General features: G+C 42.8%; 1 protein-coding gene across 10 annotated transcripts in view; it reads left to right on the plus strand.

Annotated features, from left to right (window-relative positions):
- Nucleotides 7,391-23,212, plus strand: part of KAT6B (lysine acetyltransferase 6B) — a 101,964-nt gene continuing 86,142 nt past the window's right edge. For 2 of the 10 annotated variants that reach the window (XM_021398244.1, XM_021398245.1), the window contains exons 1-2: nucleotides 8,414-8,687; nucleotides 15,457-16,340. In XM_021398244.1, coding sequence (XP_021253919.1) covers nucleotides 15,720-16,340 — 621 coding nt within the window. In that variant the 5' untranslated portion in view covers nucleotides 8,414-8,687; nucleotides 15,457-15,719. Of the gene's footprint in view, nucleotides 8,206-8,410; nucleotides 8,796-8,886; nucleotides 9,049-10,019; nucleotides 10,355-10,408; nucleotides 10,551-15,456; nucleotides 16,341-23,212 lie in introns of those variants that run through there. The other 8 variants (XM_021398242.1, XM_021398241.1, XM_021398240.1 and 5 more) reach the window with 8 other exon arrangements.

Below are 23,212 nucleotides of genomic sequence, written 5' to 3' on the forward strand. Positions count from 1 at the left end.
TTCTTTGAGATAAATATATTTAGGCACAGGAATTCAGGTCCTTATTTGCAGTGGAGATGACAACAGAAAGAAGTAAGCCTTATTTTCCCTGAAGCTAATGAAAGTAGAATTATTTTTCTTACATTCCTGAATTTTTCCCATTTATCGCTAAGTATTCAGTGTTTTCATTTTAATCAAACTATGGCACTGGATTAAAAAGTCAACGTTCAGTAGTAAAAACATTGAGTTTATTGTGAATGCTCATATTTGGAGGTGTTACCTGCATTCAAAGAGACAGTTTCTACCTCCACAGTGTAAGTGGTATTTCCAATTTTACCTTGAAGAAAACCTTATTATTAACAGATAATTTCATAATCTCTGGAAAATCCCAGCAATCCCAGAAATAAGAAAATGTGTATTTTCAGTATAAAGCATTTGTTATTTTCTTATTCACTACTACTATTAATTGAATGATCTCCTATGTGTCTTGGCATTCGCAATGACAGCATTTGTGAGAAAGTTATTTTTATGATGTAATGTTGGAGTTTATTACATATATTCGTAGATTCCTTTCCTGTTAGATAATTTTATATTTGCTTTCTTTTTGATTCCTTTATGTTTCCATTGCTTCCCAGGAAAAGCAGAGAGGCCATAGATGAGCTCTTTATTTAAGTTATTTTAATTTAGTCCAGATTAATTATTTTGTGTGCTCTACTTAAGATCGCTTCATTTTCAGGAAATTAATGTTCGGCTTTACCTGAAAAGGAAGGAAAATGAACAGATTTTTTTTAAAAAGCTTGTCATTAATACCACACACTGTAACTTTGTAAGGCTGATTTAAAATCCCAGTTACTCAGAATACAAAAATAAGCCTAAACATGCAAACACTTGCAACACGATAGTGAGCTCACCAAAGTCAGAGGAAACCTTTCACTGGTTTTAAAGGATGTTGGATTATTCCCTGAAGCAGGTGAATAACACCACAAATACACACCTGAGCATCCGCACTAAAAATGTCAAGGCTCTTCGGCTGCAGTCACACTCCTTGTTCAGATATCGGCAAAGCCAGGTGAGAGGCCACTGCCCTGGGTTCCTGCTGTTCCACACCTGTCTGTCTGTTCAGGCTAAACTACACCCGTAATCACTCCCCAACATCATCCAGTTTAGCTGATGCACTTCTGATAGCAGATCACTGCTAGTGCATACAGAAGCCCTCTGCACTTTCTGTGCAGAGCTCCATGTGAGCAACAGTAGAGGGGGTACCTCACTGGAGATGCAAGCAAAGCACCCAGCTCTGTTGCAAGACAATAGGAGTTGATTAACTCCCAGCTGAGCTTTTGAAAATATCCAACTTTGTTCTTAGGCCACCCTTCAGCTGAAAATAATACATAGGGAATGCTACTGGTTGCAGTGAAGCAGAATATCCATCTTCATTCTTAGCTCCGTTGGCATGATATCTCACTTAGCAGCAATAAGCTAACATTAAAAAAACAAAAAATTGGGCAGCCCAGAATTAACGGAGTGGGTGAAATACTGCGAGGAGCATGGGAGGCAGCGGTGGTGTTATGGAAAGACACAGGGCCTGATTATCCAGGCGTTGAGAGGGATGGGGAAAAAAACAGGGGATGTTCTGCAGCTTAATTAATGGAAAGAGGCTTGTGCATCTGACAGCAGCCCCTCTGCAAGGTGAATTCTTTCATAAAGAGCCTCATTCATGAGTTGCCAAGACATCCACAACCTATTCTTGAATTCACACAAAAATTAAAAGAAAAACAACTGACTGGCTAATTTAGCGACTTGCAGGATGCAGCTGGTGCTACTGTTTTCACAAAAAAAAAAGGGCCTTTTCCCTTCCACCTCCCAACCATTCCAGTCTTTCTCCCCACCCCCAGCTATTTTGTATCCTGCTGCACCAGCCAGGAGTGTGACAACTCCCTGACTTAGCTGGCACTGTGGGATATCGCATAACAAAGGGGAGTAAGATGTAGATGCCGGAGGGGGGGTGGGGGGGAGTTCTGGCCAACGGTAGGGAAGCGATTCTGACCCTCTCCATCAGTTGAGAGGTGGAACTCCTCTCTGTGAGTTGGTGTTTTTTGTTTGTTTTTCTGTTTTGTTTTAAAGAAATAAACAAGGAGTTTCGTTGTGCTGGATAATGCAATTTCTGTCCTGGTATCTTGATAAATCACCAGCTAACTATTCCATGTACCACTGAGGAGACAGTTTGTATAGCTCAGTGTATATGAATATGATGCTTCATGATTCCAGTACTGATATATTATGACCTCAGCTCTTCCAAGCTGCTACAGTAGTTCACATTCTCATATTACCCGATGCAGAAAAAAAGTCCCACCTGCCCCCAAATCCCTTTTCACTCAATTTTCCTTCCCAAAGGGTATTTAATACAAAATCCTGCTGTGCGTGACAATAATTTAAGAATCAGAGTTAGTCAGGTTGGGAGCTCTAGCACAAGCAAGCCATTGGCTATTTTTAAAGCAGTGTTGAGCAAATCTAAAGGTTTCTGAAAGGTGTTTGAAGTGATGTGGTATATTGCCATCTGACTCTGACAGGCCTCCTGGTTGTAGCTAACGCAGGTAGAGCTGCTCTGGCATTGGCAGCTATGGGAAGTGACTGAAATAAATGGTTTGTGTGGCCGGAGCTTTATTTAGCAAGGGAATCTCACAACTAACGCTGCCAACAAAGAAAGTAAAGAAAGCGTCAAGCAGAATTCGCTAAAACTCCATCTGTGACAGTGGTGGGGCCCTTGAGACCAACCCAATCCCACTTGGTTAAAAGCTGCAAAAGCAGAACGCTGGAGATGAGGTTGCTCAGTTTCTGAATGACACAGAACAGACCTAAGGTTTTCTAGACCTGGACTCAGCAAATTTAGAGCTGGTTTGTGATGTGGGTTATTTCCCCAGCTCCCATCTTTTCATGAGAAGGTGGGTGTGCCAGGAGATGCTGAGCAGAAACTGAAAGGGGAAGTGCTCCAAGCAGCTCTGCAGTAGGTGAGGGCTTTCTCTATCCGTTGAGCCTGAAATGCAGTGGGTGTGCCTTTTGCTCATGTTTCTTATTGCTCTGGCTGCTTGTCTAGTCCTGTTATACACCGAGGGTTGTGCAGAGTCAGAAAAGTCTCCAAATGAGGTGTCTGGTCACAGCCATGCTGTTCATTGCAATTTCTTCAGCTTATTATTAGGATTTTTAAAAATACAGCAGAAACTGGATGAGGATGGGATTAATAAAAGTAGGGTCAAGCTCTCTCCTCCCGCTTTTTCTCCATGTTTCTTGGCAATGTTAGACCATTAAAGGACTGCCAACATCTTCAAGTCTGGAATTTTTCCCCTGGCTAAAACTGAGCTAGAATGTAGTACACCACATCACAGTTGGAAGTTGTGAGGATTCATTCAGTCACATTAAGGACTGTCAGGATCCTTCAGTGGCTCAAAGTAACCTTATTTAGCAAAGCTGCCTTTGCAATCTCTTTTATTGGCTTCTAAGTACAGAGGATGTCCTTCTTCTCATCTGAAGGGCTCAGCAAGGCTTTCTAGAAAGGCTTTCTCCCCCCTCTTCTTGTCCAGTTGGATCTGGAGAAAGTTACAAAAGTAATGTTCAGTAAAACAGAAGGGGAATATTCCAACAGTTTGGAGAGTACAAAAAGCTGTTGGAAAGCTGTGAAAGGGATTTTGTGTGAACTCTAAAAAGAATCCCCCCCCCCCCCCGTTATAAAGTGACAACCCAATATCCCCAAAGGGAACAGCGGGAGGGAAACCTAAACCTGCAGACAAAGTCAACCGATAATGATTGGAGAGTTAATTACTTTAAAGTTCACAAAGACAAGCTGAGGTATTAAAATAGTTCCTGCAAACAGCAGCATCCTCCCCTTTCACCTAGCCTAACTAATCGCAGCAGGACGGTAGCAAGAAGGACATGAACAGCCCCTGATTACAGCAGCTTTCACTCGCTCACAGCAAACTGATCCTTATTTATTTTTGGTTCCATCCGTCATCTCATCAGCTGCCCTCACAAAGCATTAATGTGTATGTGTACAAAAACACAAAGCTGCTCCAAGTTCAGTGGTACTGAGTGATATAGAGGCCTGCAATATCCCAGGCCTTCCTCCTGGGATTAGCCTAGAAAACCCTACTCTTGCACACAGCAGCAAAAAGCTTCCTGTCATATCTGTGCATTTTATGTGGTAAAGGGAGAAATTTAAATCCAATGTAAATATAACTTACATTTTACTGTGCAACCTCAGTGACAATTATTTTCTCTTAAGATAATTCGTTTTGGGTTACACTTTACATTAAGATTCCATTTGTGAGGTTTAATGCAACATTAGCAGGTAAAGACTACAGAGTTTAAATACATCAATAGGAAGTGTTTCAGGTGACAATGATTGTTACAAAAAACCTGAAGACCCTTTGGACTAATAAGAATTGATCACCACTTATTAAAATGCCTATTAATCACTTACTAATCCTTTATAAAGTGTATAAATAGAATGTGTTGTGAGATGCTGTGTATATGAAAGACACCACTACACAGGACACTGTCATCTATAGGAACCACCTATTTTTTCTGCTTTGCTTTTAGCCTTGTTCCATTGTGCCCCTGTATCTTTGCCCTCTTGCTTTTAACGTGTATAGTAGTTAATGCAGCAAAAAGACACAGGGTTTCAAACGTGCATTTTGAGCAAGTTTCTTCTCCTGGGCTAGCACAGCTATCTCCATGACTGGATCTCCTGAGACTAGAGCAAGGCCCTTGGAACCCAGGCAGACAGATTCTTACTTATGCTGGCATCCCCTTCTGATGGCTGCTCTGTTCTTTGTACCCCTGAGTGGAGAACAGGAAAAATAGTGTGCATTCATCTAACAGAGCTCTTATAGGAACTAATTAATTAAGGATTGTAAAGTACTTTGATCTGACAGCGTGGAATATTTGCCGGAGTAGAATGGAACATGTGGGATTTATTATAAAAAGTCACTGTCTCTGTCCCTGTGGGATGACAGCTGATCTACCACAAACATTTATTTCCAAATTATAGTATCATACCAATCGCAGCTCTTGAGTTGAGACTGTTACAGCATTTACCTTATAAGCTGTTAGTTTCAGGAATCAAAATGCCCCCGTATCAATAAGTTGGCAGCAGGAGACTATTTTATATTATTATTCAAATGAGACAGCAAATGATCAGAAATTACGCTCATAGGTTTTTCACTCAATGTGTGTATAACTAAATGTATGTGTACACTTGTATGATACACAGTATAGTTAATTGTGATTAAATAGCACGGTGATGCTCTGTTGCGGGCAGTAATGCATATCCTCATGCAGAAGCCAAGAAACATGCTGTTTGTATTTAGCTGGGTAGACTTAGTTACATGGATTAATATTTCAGATGAAATTACAACACATGGGGCTTTTTAAAAAGAAAAACAAAAACAAAAAACCTAAGTGAAAAAAAAGAAAGGCTGTTTAAGTCCAGAAAAAATATGAAGTTGAAGGTCAGGGCTGCATGGAAGCTGCCGAACCCATGGCAAGTAAGCTAAGCAGAGGAGGTAGGTTTAAGTAAAGGATATATGCATGTGGCCAGTAGCGGGGACATGCTTGGGATGGCTGTAGAGGCTGAGAAGAAACTCTTACAGTGAATTTTCTCCCCAAGGTCACTTCTCTCAGCAGCTTGCGCCAGGGAAGGCAATTTCCAGGTGAGCGTACTCACATATGTGGATATGTATGGTAATAATAGAAAGAACACCCTGGCTTTGTTAAAGTCAGAGAAAGTTTTGCCACTGACTTTGATGGGGGTCAAGACTTCAGCAGCACAAAGATCCACAGGGATCTGTTGCTATACCAACATGGACAACCATATAATTGTTCCTAACTATGCTCCAACCTCACTGATTGATTGTAATGGAACTCCACCAGTGATTAAAGCCCTCAAAGAAAAAATCTTATATATGGCAGTAATTGAATGCGCAAAATTATTTTTGCTGTTTTCGGACAAGTGTTCAAACTCTAATTTAGCTTTCTTTTCTGTATAGCGATGAATCTGGTCTGTATATGGCTAGACTTCATTTACGTTTCCAGCTTGTCTTACACCACTGCTACACATATAGCAATCTTCAGATTTTGATTTTTCAGAACTGAATTTAGCTCAGACCATGCTCATCCCTTAGCTTCTTGCTTTCTCTTGCTTGTGATCCAAAAATAGCCACTGTACATGAGGTTTTGGAATAATCCTAAGGACAGTTGGAAGTAAGGATAAGGTTACTACATATACTACAATACAGATGTGCAACCAAATATATCTTTCCAAAGGAAAAAAAAAATTAAGGGTATTTACATTGTAATTAAAGCAAGGAAATTAACAGAACAGGCAAACTGACCCATAGAACGTCCTTCTAAAAGCAGATTAGAGTAGCTTTGGATTTAGAGGGTTTTTTTTTTCCTTTCAATATTAGGGACGTTTTTTTAGAAGATGGGATGGGTATATTTGATGTGTAGGTGTCCAGACACTTGTTACTGTCTGGGGACATTAACTGTCATAGTACCTCATTGGTCCTATAGTGTATGTGGGAGAGTAAATGCCCCAAAGTTTTACAGTAGTAGACATGCTAAAGTTTTATTTGCTTATTTGAATTTAATTCCTTATGCTGACTTCCTTGATGGGCTTATAACTTTTCAATGGTTTTTTTTTAATGTAGCTTCAGTTTTAAATAGGAATTGTTGCGTTTACACACAAGAAAAGAAAGATATTTCTTATCTAGATCACAAAGCAAAACGCACCCAACATACTAGACATTCTTGGTTAGCTCCGAAGTGTTTCTGGCACGTATGGTTTGTCTGTGCAACACACATTGTTTCAGACTACCAATTGTTTTTCAAATTGAACTGCCCTAAATTTGCATGTTGCAATTCTTTTGAAATAGTATTACTATTTATTGGGAAAGAGTAAAATTGACAGTGATAGCAGATCTAACTTCATTGAAGGATGGTTAATCTATAAAGAAGTTCATGTACTTTACATAGTATTAGATACACCTGTAAATGTCAAGATCCGTAGGACTTCATCTTCAAACAAAAGATTCCTGAATATATTAAAACCTGGAACACAATACCTAAGGATATATTGTGCTCTAAAGTTTATTTTTATAAAAAGGATTAAGAAGAACAAATACATGTATTTAAAATAGAGACTTTTATAAATTTTTTTTTCTGTGCTATTCTTCAGCACACTCATAATTCAAAAATGGCCAAACATTGTCAAGTTTTCTCCACTGTTTTGTTTCCTGAGCTGGGATGCACCATGCCAAGTTTCAGTTTCAAGAGATTATTTTTCTCTCTTACCACTAACCAAGTTGTAAATTTCCCAGGAAAAAAAAAATAATAAAAAAATAAAAGGTCTATAATGGAAATGTTGACACAACATTAAGAATACTGTTGCTACAAATTATGCTGTAATGATTTACATTGTTTCCAATAATTTTAAAACCATTTTCAATCACAGCCAAATCCTGCATAATACATGAACTTTGAAGGATTTTCCAATAAATATTAGGTTACTACACATTTCAGTTTACTACTCTACATTTAAAAGGCTGCATCTGGCCATTAAAAGTCAGTCAACAGGTACAGTATCACAGCTATACGCTGGAAAAACATTTTCACCTGGTGATGTCTGTAAGTAGGTCATTCAATTTTACAGTGCTCTGAAACATCACCAAGGAGCTTCCTTATTCAGTATCCACAGGAATTGACTGAAAAAGTTGCACTAAGCCTAAATGGCTAATATATTATTATGGAAACTTTTTTCCCGTTACTGGTCTACGTGCAATACATGATTTAGGAAAGACCTTGTTGATTTATTGTAGAAGGTCATTTTCTACGCACTCTATTTTTTTCCTCTGTGCGTACAATTTTTTTTTCATATAAATAGTTTCCTTTATCTTTTCTTTTTCAGGACCAGACACTAATCCTATAAAGCTTTGCAGAGAAACACCCAAACACATGGAAAAGGATGCCAGGGGGACCTCAGGAATGGGGCTCAGGTTTGGGAGCGCTCAGCAGGCGCTAAGTTGAGGAGCTGCCCAGGTGGGCAGGACTGCCTTCTCCTCCCTTGCCTGGTGCCACAGCCTATGGTGTCTGGTCACCTCATACTTGAGTGAAAAGTGGTGTTTGCGAACCGCGACTGACAAAACCATCTTGGGGATTACAACTTCCACGCGTTGAGTGAGTGTCCTTTGGCAGCATGGCTCCACGGCCTTCCCGCCCCGCGCGCCCCCTCCTCAGACCAACGGCGGCCGCGGGGCCGCGCCTCCCCCCAAACTTTATTGCCTTTTTCCCCTTTCTCTCTCTTCTCTTTTTTTTTTTTTTTTTTTTTTTTTTTTTTTTTTTTGAGGGAAAAAGGTGGGGGGAGCTCTCAATTTCCCACTTGCCAACAGCAGATAAAAAAGTGGGGAGGGACCTCTTCTGTCACAGCCTATGTAGATTAACCTTTCAATTAGCTGTTATCAGGTCCTGTGTCTCAGCACCAGTGCTCGCGATCCGCGCCCGCCCGCACCGGGAGGCCGGGGCTCGGGCCGGGCTCCGCGTTAATTCCTCGGCGCTAATTGCCGGCGTGGCTCCCCTCCCCCGCCGGAGCCGATCCGGCCGTCCACCTTTAGTGCTGGGAGCGAGACGAGGCGCCCGCCGAGGAGGAGGGGAGGCACAAGGTATTCTCTCGGTATTCATCTGCTTTTTCCCCCCTCTCGCGAAGAGGCTCGCGGAAGGTAACTGGTGCCATCCATCCGCTGCCGGGGGATTCCCTCCACCCCCTCCCGGTTCGTCTGGGGCTCTTCGGCGTGTGTTTGGGGAAGGGGGTGGGGGAGGCCGTGTTGTTGTTGTGTTCTGGCTCTGGTTGCGGCCAGGAGAGAGAGCGAGCGAGCGAGAGACTGAGCGGGAGCGGGCGAGCGAGAGAGAGAGAGGAGCCGCGATCGCGTTTCAGGGGCAGCACATTCCGCAGGAACCGCTCTGCAGACGCTCACACGGGCAGAGAAAGGAGGTCACGGCCGGCGGAGGGGACCTGCAGCCGAGGTCAGATTGCCCGGAGTTACGGGGGGTAGCAGAGAGCGTGCGGCGGGGCTGGTTCCGCGCTGGGTGACGGGCTGCGATTTGCCGTAATCACCCTTCTCTCCCCTCGCGCAGTGCAGAGGACTTGTCACAGCCCGGGCACTTTTTTTTTTTTTTTTCCTCCCCTTTTTGCACTGGAGGCTGATGCACGTGTTTGCAGACACTCGCGCTCGGTAAAAGCGTTGCAACGCGGTGCGCTTTGCAGGCTCGGGGAGCAGCAGCAGGAGGCGATGGCCGGACTGATGGGGCGGGGGGAGGCAGCGGATGGCCGAGGTTTTGCGCTGCGTGCTCCCACCCCGCCTCACCGAGGCGGCGATTGTTCCCTCGCGGGGGGGTGACAGGAGTCCCTGCGCTTCGCATGGCGAAACTTGCAGGGAGCTGCGTGCGGCTGTAGAGCCGGGAGTCATTGTCGTCGTCCCAGCTTCCACCCCTCCTCCTCCTCCTCCTTCTCCTTCTCCCTCCCTCCCAGCGCGGTGCGGGGTGTGTGTGCGCGATAAGCGGCTGCCAGCGCCAGGCACCTCGGGAGGGCCGTGCTGGAAGCGCGCCGCTCCATCCCGCCCGCCCGGGCGAGTGGCAGCATCTGAAGCGCGCGCGTGACGCTCGAGATTTAAGGCTGCTCGATCGTGTGTGTCGCGCGCCCGCCCGCCCGCCCTCCCGGGCTGCCTGAGGCGGCCGCCGCCGGTGTCTCTTCCTGGCGCTCACCCTCCCGAACAAACTTCGGCGGCAGGAGCGGGTGGGGCGGCGGCGGGGTGGGGGAGGGTAGCGAAGCCGGGGAAGCCAGACAGACGGCAGGGGCAGCCAACGGGAGGGCGGGCCCGCGAGAACTCTCTCCTCCGCCGGCAGCCGGAGACCAATCGTCGGCGTCCGAGGCCCAGCAATGAGGCGGGTCGGGCTGCGGGGGGCGGTGGGCCGCGCGGCTGTGTGGCGGCTTCAGCAGCCAATGACAGCTCCCGGCGCCGCCCTTTCTGGCGGGAAGGCGGGGCCGCGCGTTTAGGGAAGGGGCGTGCCTCGTGACTGACACGCCCCGCCTTCCAATGGGGGAGGCGGGCTGGTTGCCGGGCGGAACGGGGCCGGTGGGGGCGTGTGATGGACGTGGGTGCGCAGCCTGTGAGAATAGAGCGGCGTGCGCAGGGCGGCCCAATGGCGGGTGCCGGTGGGCGGGGCGCGGGGGTAGGTAAGGTTTTAATGAGACTCCATTGGGCTGTAATCAGTGTCATGTCGGATTCACGTTAAGTACAACAGGGCGAAACAAAATGGCGGCGTAGGTGAGGTGAGGCGAGGCGAGCCGAGCCGAGCCGCGGCGGTAGGGGGAGTAGCGGCGGCTGCCGGCAGGGGGGCAGCGCGGCAGCGGGGGCAGGCGCCTCGCCGCAGCCCGGCGGCGGGAGCAGGGGACGGCGAGCCGGCAGCAGGGGGAGCCGCTGCGGCGCCTGGAGGAGGCTCCTCCCCCCGCGCCCCGGCCCCGCGAGGTGAGTGGTACCGGGGGGCGCAGCCTGACGGGCGCGGCGCGGCCCGGGCCCCGTGGGGGGTGCAGGTGCGCGCTGCCGGCCTGCCCGGCGCCGGCCGTGTCGCTGTCCCGCGGGGCGCAGCCTCCGGGCCGGGTGCTGCTGTGGGGATGGACGTCCCGGGGTAGGGCTCGGCCCCTCACAGAGCGGTGGCTGGCGCTGCACGCTGGGAAGGGGAGCCACCGTGTCTTAAAGTGCTCGGAACTTCCCTGGTAGAGGATGGGAGGGGTAAATCTGGGTGATGCTGCTGGTGCTGTTTGCTCAGGCGGTGCTTGCTGCTGTCATGTTGCGAACTGCTTCTTAGCATGTGATCCATAATGGGCTTGTGGGGCTCACGGGGTGCGAGCACTGCCTTAGTTCCGGGCTCACGTGTGCTGCTCTTGCTGCCCCCGGGTCTTCTGGGGTAGCTGTGAAGGCGCTGTCATGTCCCTTCATCTGGCTGTGCTTAAAGCATGTGCAAGTGTCAGTCCCCTTCCTTGTTAAACAGTACATGTTGTACTGAGAATAATACAGTAGATGGCTTCATGATGGGCATAATGCTAAAGGAATCATGTGCTGGTAGTCCTTGTCAGGATCTCCTTTCTCTCCGCATCTTTTTTATGTGCCAGTGTTTTGTTAGGGAAACAAATACCTTGCCTCTTGCATTGTTAATTGAGTTGGAAGTGGTAGGATGGAGCTGATTAGCTGTATCATTTTTAAAGAATAGTTTGGAGGGGGAAAAATGGCAAAGAGCTCGCTGGATGCAATGGCAGTCTCCTTCGTTCTCTGCTGCAATCCTTACCTGACCCTGATGCTGCAGCAGAGAGCTGGCCTGCTGCTCCTGGCGTGTGAAGAGCAGGCAGGAGGGGAAGAATGGAATTGTGCCTCACAGGTCACCGGCAGGTTGAATGAGTTGTTGTTCTTCTGTGTTTTTGTTGTTTTGTTTTTGTTTTTTTCTCCCTTCTCTTTATTTTCTTGGTAGCCATGTTAACCTCAGTTTTAAAAAGTTTACCTGCATTTACATCTAAGACAACTGCTGTGAATTTGCCATGAATACCTCCAAAACAGACTTTAGAGGATGTTTTATGAAATACTTTTAGATACTTGTGTAGGAACTTGTTATATTTCCTGCCTCAGAACAAAACTAAACTATTTTTTTTACATCTTCTTTTTCACTGGATGGCTTGTTTTTAAAATCTAGATCACTTGGAAATGATTCCAGATACTGGTTCAGTCTAAAAAAGACCTCATCACGAGATTAAGGATTACTGATGACACTTAGGAGTGACAGGTTCAGTCGTTGTGTTCTTTAATTAGAACCAGCTGTACAATAACCGTGCATTTTATTAAGGACATACTTGCATTCATTCTAAATCCCAAGCTGCAATTTTGCAACTTCTTTGTATTTATCTGATAACTTATGACTTAAGTAGAGGACAAGCCTTGACTAGAGATGGCTTTTCCTGTTTTTAAAAGTAATGTATTGTACACATCTCCTCCCCAGTGCTTGTGTTCTGCAGCTCTTCAAGCAGACTTGTTAGCAGATGTGATTGGTAGTATAACATAATCAAAAGTTTCTGAAATGTTACCACTTTCAAAATAAGATATTACAGAGTGTAGAAGCTGAAACGTAACGTATGACATAGAGCTTAATGATTGCTGCTATAAAACTGAAAGTGGTCCTGTGCATTAAGAGTCTGCAGAACCCAATCTGTGATTGGATGGATGCTGCTGATGGCTTGATTAGAGGTTGTTTAATTATAAGACAAGGGAAATGAATAAATAGATACGAGTACCTGCTGCTAGTTTATAATCTCTCTTTAAAAACTGTCATTTCCTCAAGATCTCTGGGCAATAAATTCCTAAACTTAGGAGTTTTGAAGTTGCTTGTGTCCTCTGCTGCTGAATCTGAAAAACTTGTTTCTAAAGCAGATTGTCCTCTATTTACCCATACTGAGTGAATGGGTATGTATACATCTATAGATGGTTAATCTTGGATCAATAACTGCCCCAGCAGAGCCTGGTTGTGAAAGACCTCTTTATCTTCAAGCTCCAGGGTCACCGAGCTGGATTATGTTGCTGGCAGAGATGTCTGTTATTAAGAGGTTGTTCAGAATCTCATGCGTGGTAGACCTTGTCATATCACTTGTGGAGGTCAGGGAACTATACCTCAAGAACATATGCAATCACAGTGGCAGAATAACTGAAACCTGAAACTGCTGGTTGTGGGAGAACGACTCCAAAGCTGGATACATTTTTACATGGCTTCATAAAGCAGAGCTAACTTGGTTCCTGCTGCAAGGAGTGCATCTGAAATATCTGGACGTTTCTTTTGAAATACCCTGCCCCATGCATTGGGAACTCTATGCTCGTGCTGATACACTTGACCAGTGTTGATTTAGTAGGCACTAACACGCAAGAGGTTGCATTATGCATGGGGAATTTTAACTAAATGAGTGAAAATGTAGTTCTGATTGTATATTGCTGTGAAATTCCCATACCAAGCAGTAGGCTTTACATGAAGCTATAGGCTTATGCTCACCTTTTGCCACAGTCACTGGCCAATAAAAATTCCTGTAACCCACAAGCTGCAGCATTTATACTGAAATGTTCGTTGGCGTCCAGGCGCTTGGAACAGGCCCTGCTCTGTGTGTTCTGGAATTTAATGGAAGTGATGTGGTTGCTTGTATGAAATGCAATATCACAGTGCTGCAGTAGGTTTCAAAATGAGAAAAGTATGTCTGACTCAGCAAATGCAGCAGTTTTCAGTATTTAATTGAGTACTGACCATCTTCATGAAGACTCCTGGTAGAACAGCCTAATTAAACAGCTTCTGAACTGTCGGCCAACTTTCTAGGAAACTGCAGTGTTACGTGCAGCTACAAAGACCTTCCAAAATGAAGGGCAAAGCATAAAAGGTCTCAATTTGAGCAAGTCTCCACTCCTCCATATACAGAGTTCTGCTTTGTTTATTGTATTACTGTATTTTCAGTGTCAGATTTGTGAGTTCATAGGTTTTGTAATACTTTGGAAACTTCTTTTTTAATTCTCTGTATTTGTTTGCATTTTGCAGCTATGGAGTTATTTTGGAATTGTGAGAAATTGGTGAATCTGAGCGATGCTGTCAGGGAGGATGGAATTAAAATCCCTGTTTACAGATAGAATTGTTTTATTACAGATATTTGAGAAATACGTAACTGTTACCAAATATAACTTGCATGAGTGGAGACTGGAAGCAAGCAGCATCATCCAGTCTGTCTAGTGGAGTTTAGTATGAGAGCTAATTAATTATTCAGGCCCCGAATTTGTGTCAGGAATGTGTCTTCATCCTGGCGGTCAGCTAAACTTTTCTAAGTCTGGAAATGCTCATGCATCAGTCAAGCCTTAAGGATGACAAATTCATTAAATGAATTGATTATTGTTTTTACTGTTGGGAGTACAGAGGAGTTTCACATTCACCAATAACCACCAGTTCTTTTGTTATTAATTCTGTTGCGGATATATAATAATTTGTGAGACAAGATCAGTAGCTTATATTTAGAGACCTTTGGGAGGCTCAAGGGAGAGCAGCTATATAAGACCAAAATTGCTGTTGTTTTTTTTTTTTTGTAGTTGTTCTCTTCAGTTACAGTGGAATCTTTTTTTAACAATATTACTGTATCAATTCATTTTTTTTCCCAACTCATAATTCGCTCCAGCTTTAAACATGATTGAAATGCAAGATGACTTGAATAAATGAATATAAATGAGTGCCAGGAGTTATGTAATCATATATATTACTGCTTGTTATAGGCCGTTTGCCATAGCTTAAGAAATGTTGTTTCAGATTGCTTCAGTTTTGAATTTTGCTGAGGAACTGGTGAATCTTCTGTTTTACAAGACTGTTCATCTGTTGAGAATGATGATTTCCCACTTTGGATATTTATTTTACTTTAAAGCTAATGCAGTACAGTTCTGTTTGTGTCTTCAAAAGTTTTTTACTTATATTTCATAGCAGGAAAAAAGCTGTCAACTCATATTTAGTCATTAGATGACCACTGTGTTATTTGTGAGGTTTCTTTTTTCCAAATCATCTTGCAGAAGCAATAAACTCCTGGTAAGGTTTTCTTGAGTAAGTTTCTGTGGCCCCTGAATTTTCAATTCAAGAATGATTTTTCTTATTATGGATCGTGGTTAGCTGAGTCGCTGAAATGTATTTTGTTGATATGACCTCCTACGCGTGTTTTCATGTTAATATGCATGTATTTATGTGAAAAAGTGTACTGTTGCTTTGTTTTCGTTTCTGTTCTTCAGAATCTGTTTCAAAAGTAGGTGCCTGTTAACTGCGCACTTTGGCGAGGGATGTACCTTCGTAATTACCGTCTGTGTTATAGGATAGCTAGACATTAATGCAGAACTTAGTACTGCTATCGCCATTCTGATGCTCAAGTATTGATTCTTCTCAGTTGTATAATCAAAACATGTCATAGCACACTGTAAGAAGTGGCAGTGATTAATAATTTGACTTTGACCAGTTAAGAGACTTATACAGTTTATGTGTAAGCGGTCATATTCTTATACTGATGGATCTCAGAGTGATTTAGAGGCAGCAAGTGTTTTTGAGAACGTTTTCAGGTGTCTAGCTTGAATGGGAGTTTCCTGTCAAATCAGCAGTAGTTTTAATGTTGGGGTGCTGGAATTTAGGGGAGCTAAACCTGTTGAATGGTAGGAGAAATGGAAGGATTTTACAATAGCTTGCTTGATGTGGGGAGGGACTAATCAAATGTTTCAGATAACCTCACAAAAATTTTTGCGCGCAGCAGCATCTACCCCATGAATAAGTGTCTGAATGCATCCTGTTTTTTACTACATCATCATGTTCTCACCTGCCTCTTCCTTTTTCTCTTAAAAGGGTGCAAAAAAAAAATCTTGTAAGGATGTACCACTGTCATCATGAATGAATCCTTTCTACGTTTCCATTTTGGTCAAGTAATTGGAAGCTTCAGCCAGCAGATATTTCCCTGCCTTCTCTAACTCCTCAGGATGGATATTTTTGAGATGAATCCAAGCGGTGTGTGGAATCCTTTCATTTGTGTTTGAGGTGTGAACAGCCTCTGAAAGATCCACTGAGAGGATAAGGAGGAACCTCTATGGGTAAACCATTACTGGTCAACCATGGTAAAACTTGCCAACCCGCTTTATACGGAGTGGATTCTTGAAGCTATACAAAAAGTTAAAAAGCAAAAGCAACGGCCGTCTGAAGAGAGAATATGTCACGCTGTTTGTGCTTCCCATGGATTAGATAAGAAGACTGTTTCGGAACAGCTGCAACTTAGTGTTCAAGATGGCTCTATTCTTAAAGTTACCAACAAAGGCCTTGCATCCTACAAGGACCCAGATAATCCTGGACGATTTTCATCTGTTAAACCTGGCACTATTCCTAAATCTGTTAAAGGATCTAGAGGAGCTTGTAATGAGCTTCGTAATGTGGATTGGAATAAACTGTTGAGAAGAGCAATTGAAGGGCTTCAAGAACCAAGTGGCTCCTCACTGAAAAACATAGAGAAGTATTTGAGAAGTCAAAATGACCTAGCAAATATTTTCAACAATCCTGCCTTTCAGCAGAGATTGCGTCTGGGGGCCAAACGTGCTGTGAACAATGGGAGATTACTGAAGGATGGACCTCAGTATAGAGTGAATTACGGTGGTTTGGAAAGCAAAGGAGCTCCTAAATATTCTAGTGGTTTACCAGCTTCTCTTCCACCTGTCAGCCTTCTACCCCACGAAAAAGACCAGGTAAGGCTGAGAAAATGAAAGTAAATTGCGATAATGCAGAAGTAATGATTTTTCCTGTCCTTTATGTAGCCATTCACATGTATGTAAGTGAGGATGTGTGGCAAAGACCTGTGCGGAATCGGTTCTGATAAGGCACTTTTACTTAGCTCCTTGGGTTCTGTGTTGGATAGCATGTTTTTTGGCTTTTTGATAGGTAAACAGGAGAGCAGCAGGGAAGAGTGCAGCTGTTCGCTCTGTTCTCTTTGGTGGACTGGTGTTGCTGAAATCTGCTGTCTGGTTTGGTTGTGGCATTCTTATCCTTTTTTTTCATGTGTGGACATATTTGATTTTTCTTGTAGTTCTGACACCATCTGAAGTGCTGCCTGAGACCTCTAGATGCTTAAGACTCTTAGAGTGGTTTTTCTTTTGTAAAGATATTTGTATGTAGATACTCAGCTCCACTTCCTATTAACTGTAGTTTTAAAGCTAATGTAAATATTATGGGAATATTTTTCAGACTCACAAATTGTGATGAACTTGAGAATCCTCTTCTTATTTTCAATTTCCTTGGACTTGTGTGTAGTGGCTTTTTGTTTTGAGTACTTGGGCCTTGTTTTCAGGTTACTTATTCACAGGATCTAAGCTTTGAGAAAGAAGGTGTGGGAGGTGTGTGTCAATTTTTGTTGATGAAAGGCTGGTGTCAAAGACAAGTTTGTAGACATTTAGATTGTTCTCTTCGTGTGGTGAACGGTATTCTTTTCATTGTACTTGGAAAGATGCAATCTGTTCGACTTGAATAGATTTGTTTTAACCTGAATATTTTGTTGTTTTTTTAAATACTTGATGGCAAAATTCTTTTTGACATGGAATATCCCAGACAGTTTTGCTGTTGTAGAGATGCCATTAGCATCTCTTTCTAGACACTGTATTACATTTTTTTTTTTAAATGGTTCTCAGTTGTCATTTTCTTTCAGCTGATCTTAAGGTGCTAAAGGGCATAGAGAAGGAAGGTGCTTGTGTAAGAAACAGTCAAATTTTGAAGAAGAGTTGTTTATGGAACTGTCAGAGGTGACACGGTAAACACAGTTACCTATAGGTTGATTTTTTTTTTGTGAGTTTCTTTAAGTATGGTTGCTGTTACATGAATTTCTGCTGATTTCTGTCAGACAGAATTTCTTAAGTGTTTGAAGGGTGCATGGGGAGTCATGCTCAGCAATCAGAATGGGAATTCAGATGTGTTGCTTACTGTCCAATTACTGCTGTAGCCATACACTGTAAGGAAGTTAATTACTTGTAGTGATAAAGCTGTCTATTGTTTAAGTACTTTCAGAGAGTCTTCTGTAATTCTGATGCTGAGGTGACATGAAAAATGCGGTGACTGGAATACTGAGCAATGGAGATAGTTCAATGCTGTGATGCTTCATGTGAATTCTATGGGAATAAACATGCTACCTCATAGACTACCTGCTGGGAATGTCATCCACTGCTAGCAATATTAGTTGGGTCATGGTGCTGAAAAAGCCATTATTGCCATGATAAGATGCTGGTATAAGGATAAAACTGTCTTTCAGAAGTTAGCCAAACAAATCTGCTATCTAGCAACTGCTTTGGCAAGAAAAAAAAAAACTTCGATTTGGGGGCCTCAAAGCTAGCAGTGTGACTTGCATGTCAAAAAACCATTGAGCATACTTTTCTTCCTGATACATAACTGCTGCTTATGTAAGGTTGATAAATATGCAGCTGTGTATTGACATAGTGCATGTCCTCAAGTGCAGTGCTTAGTTGTGCTAGTTGTGGCACAGGTTACCGTGCAGCTATGTGTAGGCTTTCCTTAACGGTAGTGTGTTTCCTGGTCTTCCAGCTATATGGCTTCAGATATACTTAAGAAATGATAGTTCTGCATCTAAGTGTAAACAGATGTCTGCTTATTACTGGAATGTGCTTGCATGATCCTTTGATGTTAATGGCAATTTATGAATGAGCAGAACAATGCTGCAGGAAAACTGTTCAACCACTTGAATTGTAAGTATTTAGGTGGCTGTATGAAGAATGTCAAAATCATTTATCAAATTTCCTACTTAAAAAAGGTGGCCAACTGGCATGTCTCAAGAATTGTTAGGCTTCGAAGAGATGAGTGTATTTTCGAACTTCTTTGTTCGACTGGTTATATAGCTAACTCTAGTAAAAACTAGTGTTCGTTTTTTTTTTTTTAATACTAGAGATGAAGTTCAATTATCCTATTTATCTTTTAACTTCAAGGATTAAAAGAACAGGAGAGATTGCAGAAATCTGCTTAGATGACTGTTGAAGCTTCTTGAATTGGATTGTATTTCTTTAAACAGATGCGTAGATAACTCTCTCTTGCTCATGAAATGTTAAGATGTACTGCATTCAAAGTCCATATCTATTCAGAGCTCCCTCTTTGACAATCCAAACTTTCATGCTTGCATTACCAATTGCAGACTGTTCAACTTTCTTCCTGAGTAACAGGTGAACCAGTACTGGTGGGATGGTGTGGTGCTGGGTTTTGTGTCAGAGATCCCTCCCCCTCCAAGGCATTAGGGTGCCTGGTACGCTGAGAAGGTAAAATACTGCTGTAATGCATTGTCGTTGAAGTTAGTTCTGTGGAGTTGGAGCCTTGACTATATTATGGGGGTATTCGGTGTATGGTGTGAAATGCTTATGTGGAACAGGGAGCTGGAGGTGCAAGTTTTCCTCTGGTTAATGGTACAGAGCTGCTTTTCTTGCATCTGTACTGAGTGGGTGATTTCAGTGCAACTAGATGTAGTCTTCTTGTTTCAGCTGAGGTAGAAATAGGTGCAGTTAGTTACAGTAGCATCAGCTTGTGTTACCATGTTTCATCCTGTTACTGTTGGCCTGGAAAGGAGGATTTGTTTTGAAGCACTGTTTCCTTCAAGTGTCACCTTAGCTTGAGGTCTTGGGCACAAGTGTGTGGACTCCCAGGTACTGGAAGTGGAAACATGTGGTGTAGCTGTTGGGATTTTGTGCCATTCCCCGGTGTCTCTGGGGGTTTCCTTTTCCCTGCTATATGAAGGCATGCAAGCACAAGGCTTGTGGAAGGGCAGATTACATGGGAAGGTCAATAGCTGTCAGGTGCTGTATGGTCTCTAGGTGATACACTGCGTAAAATGTAATGAGCAGCATAAATTTTGAAGAGACATTGCAGTTGCTTCTAGTATTCTGGTGGTTACATTAAGACAGCCACTTGGTTGATGAGGACAGGTAACTTGAACCAAAGCACTTGAATAGATGTAATGCTTTAAAACATACATCTCTGCTAAAGGAGCAGAGTAGCCTCCAGCCAGGGAAGGGCACTTCATAACAACAAAAGGAAACTGAAAACAATGATATCCTTTAGGATGAAGACTTTGAACGCTTTTTCTTTCCTATAAATAAATAAAAACTAAACAAAAAAGCCACAAAATGAAACAAACACTTATCAACACATAGGGAAGCAGAAAAAGAAAACTTCATTGCTCGTAGCTTCATAGCTTGCTCTTTAGCACTTTGCTGTATTGCAGTGCTTAGTTAAACAGTTTAACTGCTCTTATTATGCATTTCTTCCTTATGTTCAGATCCTTACACAGAGATCTTCTCTCCCATGCTTCACACCTTCCCTCATGCAGCATCTTCTGAAAAGGGCTGTTTAAGTATGTTAATCAGAAAAAGCAATGTAGAAGTTGAGAACATAGTAGGAAACGATTTAAACAGAGGGGGACGTGAGCCTGAATATGCTTAGTGGTACCTAGATTTTGGATAAGCCTCTGACACATTAAAATGTGCTTCTGGAAATGCAGCAGTAAAATAGAATTTAAAAGTTCTGGTTGAAATCCTTAAATGGACGCTTAATTTCATCTTTGATGGAGTCAGTTGTAGAGCAGCTGTATTGATGGTGTTTCCTGTGCATGTGCTATGTTCCTTGTTCTTACCACTTAAGCAAGCTGTAGGAACGTGCTGCTGTATGGGAGCTGAATGGAGCGTGCTAGGTCTTAAGAGATGTCCTTCTCCTGAGCACAAGTGTTACAAAAATGTAAATGTGAGGAAGCCTGTAGACAGGGCTTCAAGTACTTCTTAATGCTTCTAAGTGTAACTTAGATTGGAAAAAAAAAAAAAAAAAAAAGAAAAGTTGAAGACGCAGTGGCTGCTTGTGTAAAGTTTTCAGAAGACAATGGCAATATGGGGTGTATCTTGGTGGAGACATATTTGCTCTGTTCAGCTGAGCTGCTACTTAAAGTATACTTTCAAAGGCAATACAAATGCAGCTCATTTGATAGGTACTGCATGTTGATGGTTGTCCTGAATGTTCTCTTTAAACAGCTCAACAACTGTATTAGTAATTGTTTCCATTGGATTCTTGGCATGAAAATTTCTTCTTACCTTCCTCCCTTCCCTTTTAGTTTGTGTTTCTAAGGTGACCTTCATGCAAAGCCATTGTTTTTCCATTTTTTTTTTAATACTCTCAACTCCTATCTAATTTTGTTTTCACTGGCCTAGGTGCATTTAACTATTCAAAGTGTAATTTGGCATGGGTTGAGTTTCAGTTTTCTGATAGGCAGCTTGTGCCAGTGCAGACACTGAGTGTTCCTCCTTCTGTCTTTTAGGCAAAGGTCCAATCTATATAGAAGCTTTTTTGGCATCCAGGCTCCTCCCTGCTTTGCTCATCAGCTTTCTGCTTTTCTGTGGGTAGGCAACAAGTGGCTGTTGGCTGAGGTTTCTTTGGTAGCTCTGCCTTGTTCCCTTTGGCCTCTATGCTTGCCATTGAGTAGAATTAGAAAAATTAGGAAGAAGGAAAGTGCTGCGCAATCTGTCTTACTGATTTACACATAAAAGAGTATTCAGTGCCTTGCTTTGGAGATAGTTTTAATGGAGGTTCTGCTCCTGAGGATAATTCTGAGCCCCCACATTCAGTGCTAGGTAAGTTGACAAGAGACTATCTGCAGTGCTACAGTTAAAGAGACTTCTGTCTTCAGAGATAGAAACACAGACTTTATAACATCTTCATGGTGACAAGACTAAGCAATGTTAGTCGTACATGACAAACACTATCATGATAGTGTGTCTCGTCTCAGTTCACAAGATGCTTGCCTTAATTTCTTGGGAGAGTGGCCTACATCTCAGTGCCTGCAGCTCTATCAGAGAACTATCAGGGAAGACCTTGTCCTCTTTTCCCAAGCTGAATGTTTAGCATAGGAATATAGTTGCACATGATGTACTTATGAGTCTTGTTGGCTGCAAAGAGCAATTCCAAACCTTATACTGCAACGCAGTTAATCCTAAGGACTGCTGAAACTTGATTCTCTTGCTCTTTTGTCTTCAGAATTAATTGATGGGCTGTACTGCAGAGAGAGGCTTGTATTGAAGCTGACAGCAGTGAGTTAAAGACAATCTGCGTAGTTCAGCGGTTGTGTTCATTCATCACCTTATTTTTCTGTGAACTCTTCTCTTTTAACTGGGAGTGACATTTGATTCTTAAACTAACAAGTTTTGCTCCTTTGTATTTTTTTCTTCCCTCCAAGATTAATTTTTCTGTAAGTACTCAGTATGTGGCTATATCCTTTCTCATTGTTCTTTTTAGAATTAACAAATGTCAGAAGTCTTAGAATTCATGAGAACTGCCTTGGATGTGTTCTCAGTGCTGTGTCCTCACCTTTTTGAAGTGCCTCGCCTCTCCTCTCCCCTGTTGGCTAGTAGTGAGTTCTGACTCCTGGGTCTTTGTTCTGTGCCAGCTGGAACATGGTGACCATTCCATGCAGTTTTGGTGTTGCAGGAACTTGATTGTAAAACATGATAGAAAACCTTGCTGACTTGCAGTTGTGGTAGTCTACTTCTTGACGTTACCTTAGGAAAGTACTCTGAGTATAGATCAACTGCCAATCAACAATCATTTTCCAATTTGACAGTTGGAAATTGCAAAACAGTGGTCCTGCTAGTGTCTTAGCTCAAAAAGCAATTCTCTTCTTTGTATTCAGGACTGTATTTGTCTGGGTTTAAGGACAGACCCATGGCTCCTTCCTTTAATTATTATGCCCTGTTTGGTGCAGGGCATGAGGACTTTTTGGAACAAAATGGAGAAATGTTCCATCCTTTTGTGTAGTGGAACAGCACTCTTAGGGCTCAGACTGTGGCTGCATCCTTCTGAGGATGAAGTGCATCAAATCAGACCCCACATAGTGTTAGAGCTGCCAGCTGTCACTGGTGGCTACCTGATGAGAGACAGGCCAATCTGTTAACTAGAATGATTTCCTCTGGATGCTAATGAGCTACCATGACATTGTTCTATCATGTGGACTATATTGACTTGCTAAATTACTGACTTGCTGTACTGACTTCCTTCTTCTGGCAGTTAGGAAAATGACAAACATTGTGGATGACTTGACTGTAATTTGATTAAATGGCCCAGAGTGCTTAAGTAACAGCATAAAAACTTGAAAGTTCAGTGGAAAACTTTTTGGTGTGAAAAACTGTAAATATACTATGCTGTGGCAGTGGTGCTGCTATTGACATCAGTTGAACTTGAACTAAATTGCTACCAGGAATGTGGTTTTTTGGTGAAATTCTCCAGTATCTAATTGACTAGTGAGTGAGTCTTTTAATTTTTTTTCTGCTTCCAAAATTCATAAACCTAGGTAGAACTTAGGTAGTCTCGTGTTAGGCTTCTGACTTCAGAAATTTGTTTCTGGCAGCTTCCCTCACATTCCCTCACTGTCTTAAGCTGACAAGGTGTTGGAGATAGGCAGGTTGGACAGCACGCTTCACATCTCTGGCTCTGTGAGATTAAGGAGACTAGGAAGTGCATACCACTGATGATACAGTAGGAAACACTGAATTTTGGTTTGTTCACTTAATGCTTTGTTAAGGATGCCTGTGGTGAT

Source organism: Numida meleagris, chromosome 5, assembly GCF_002078875.1.
Source record: "Numida meleagris isolate 19003 breed g44 Domestic line chromosome 5, NumMel1.0, whole genome shotgun sequence".
NCBI classification, from domain to species: domain Eukaryota; kingdom Metazoa; phylum Chordata; class Aves; order Galliformes; family Numididae; genus Numida; species Numida meleagris.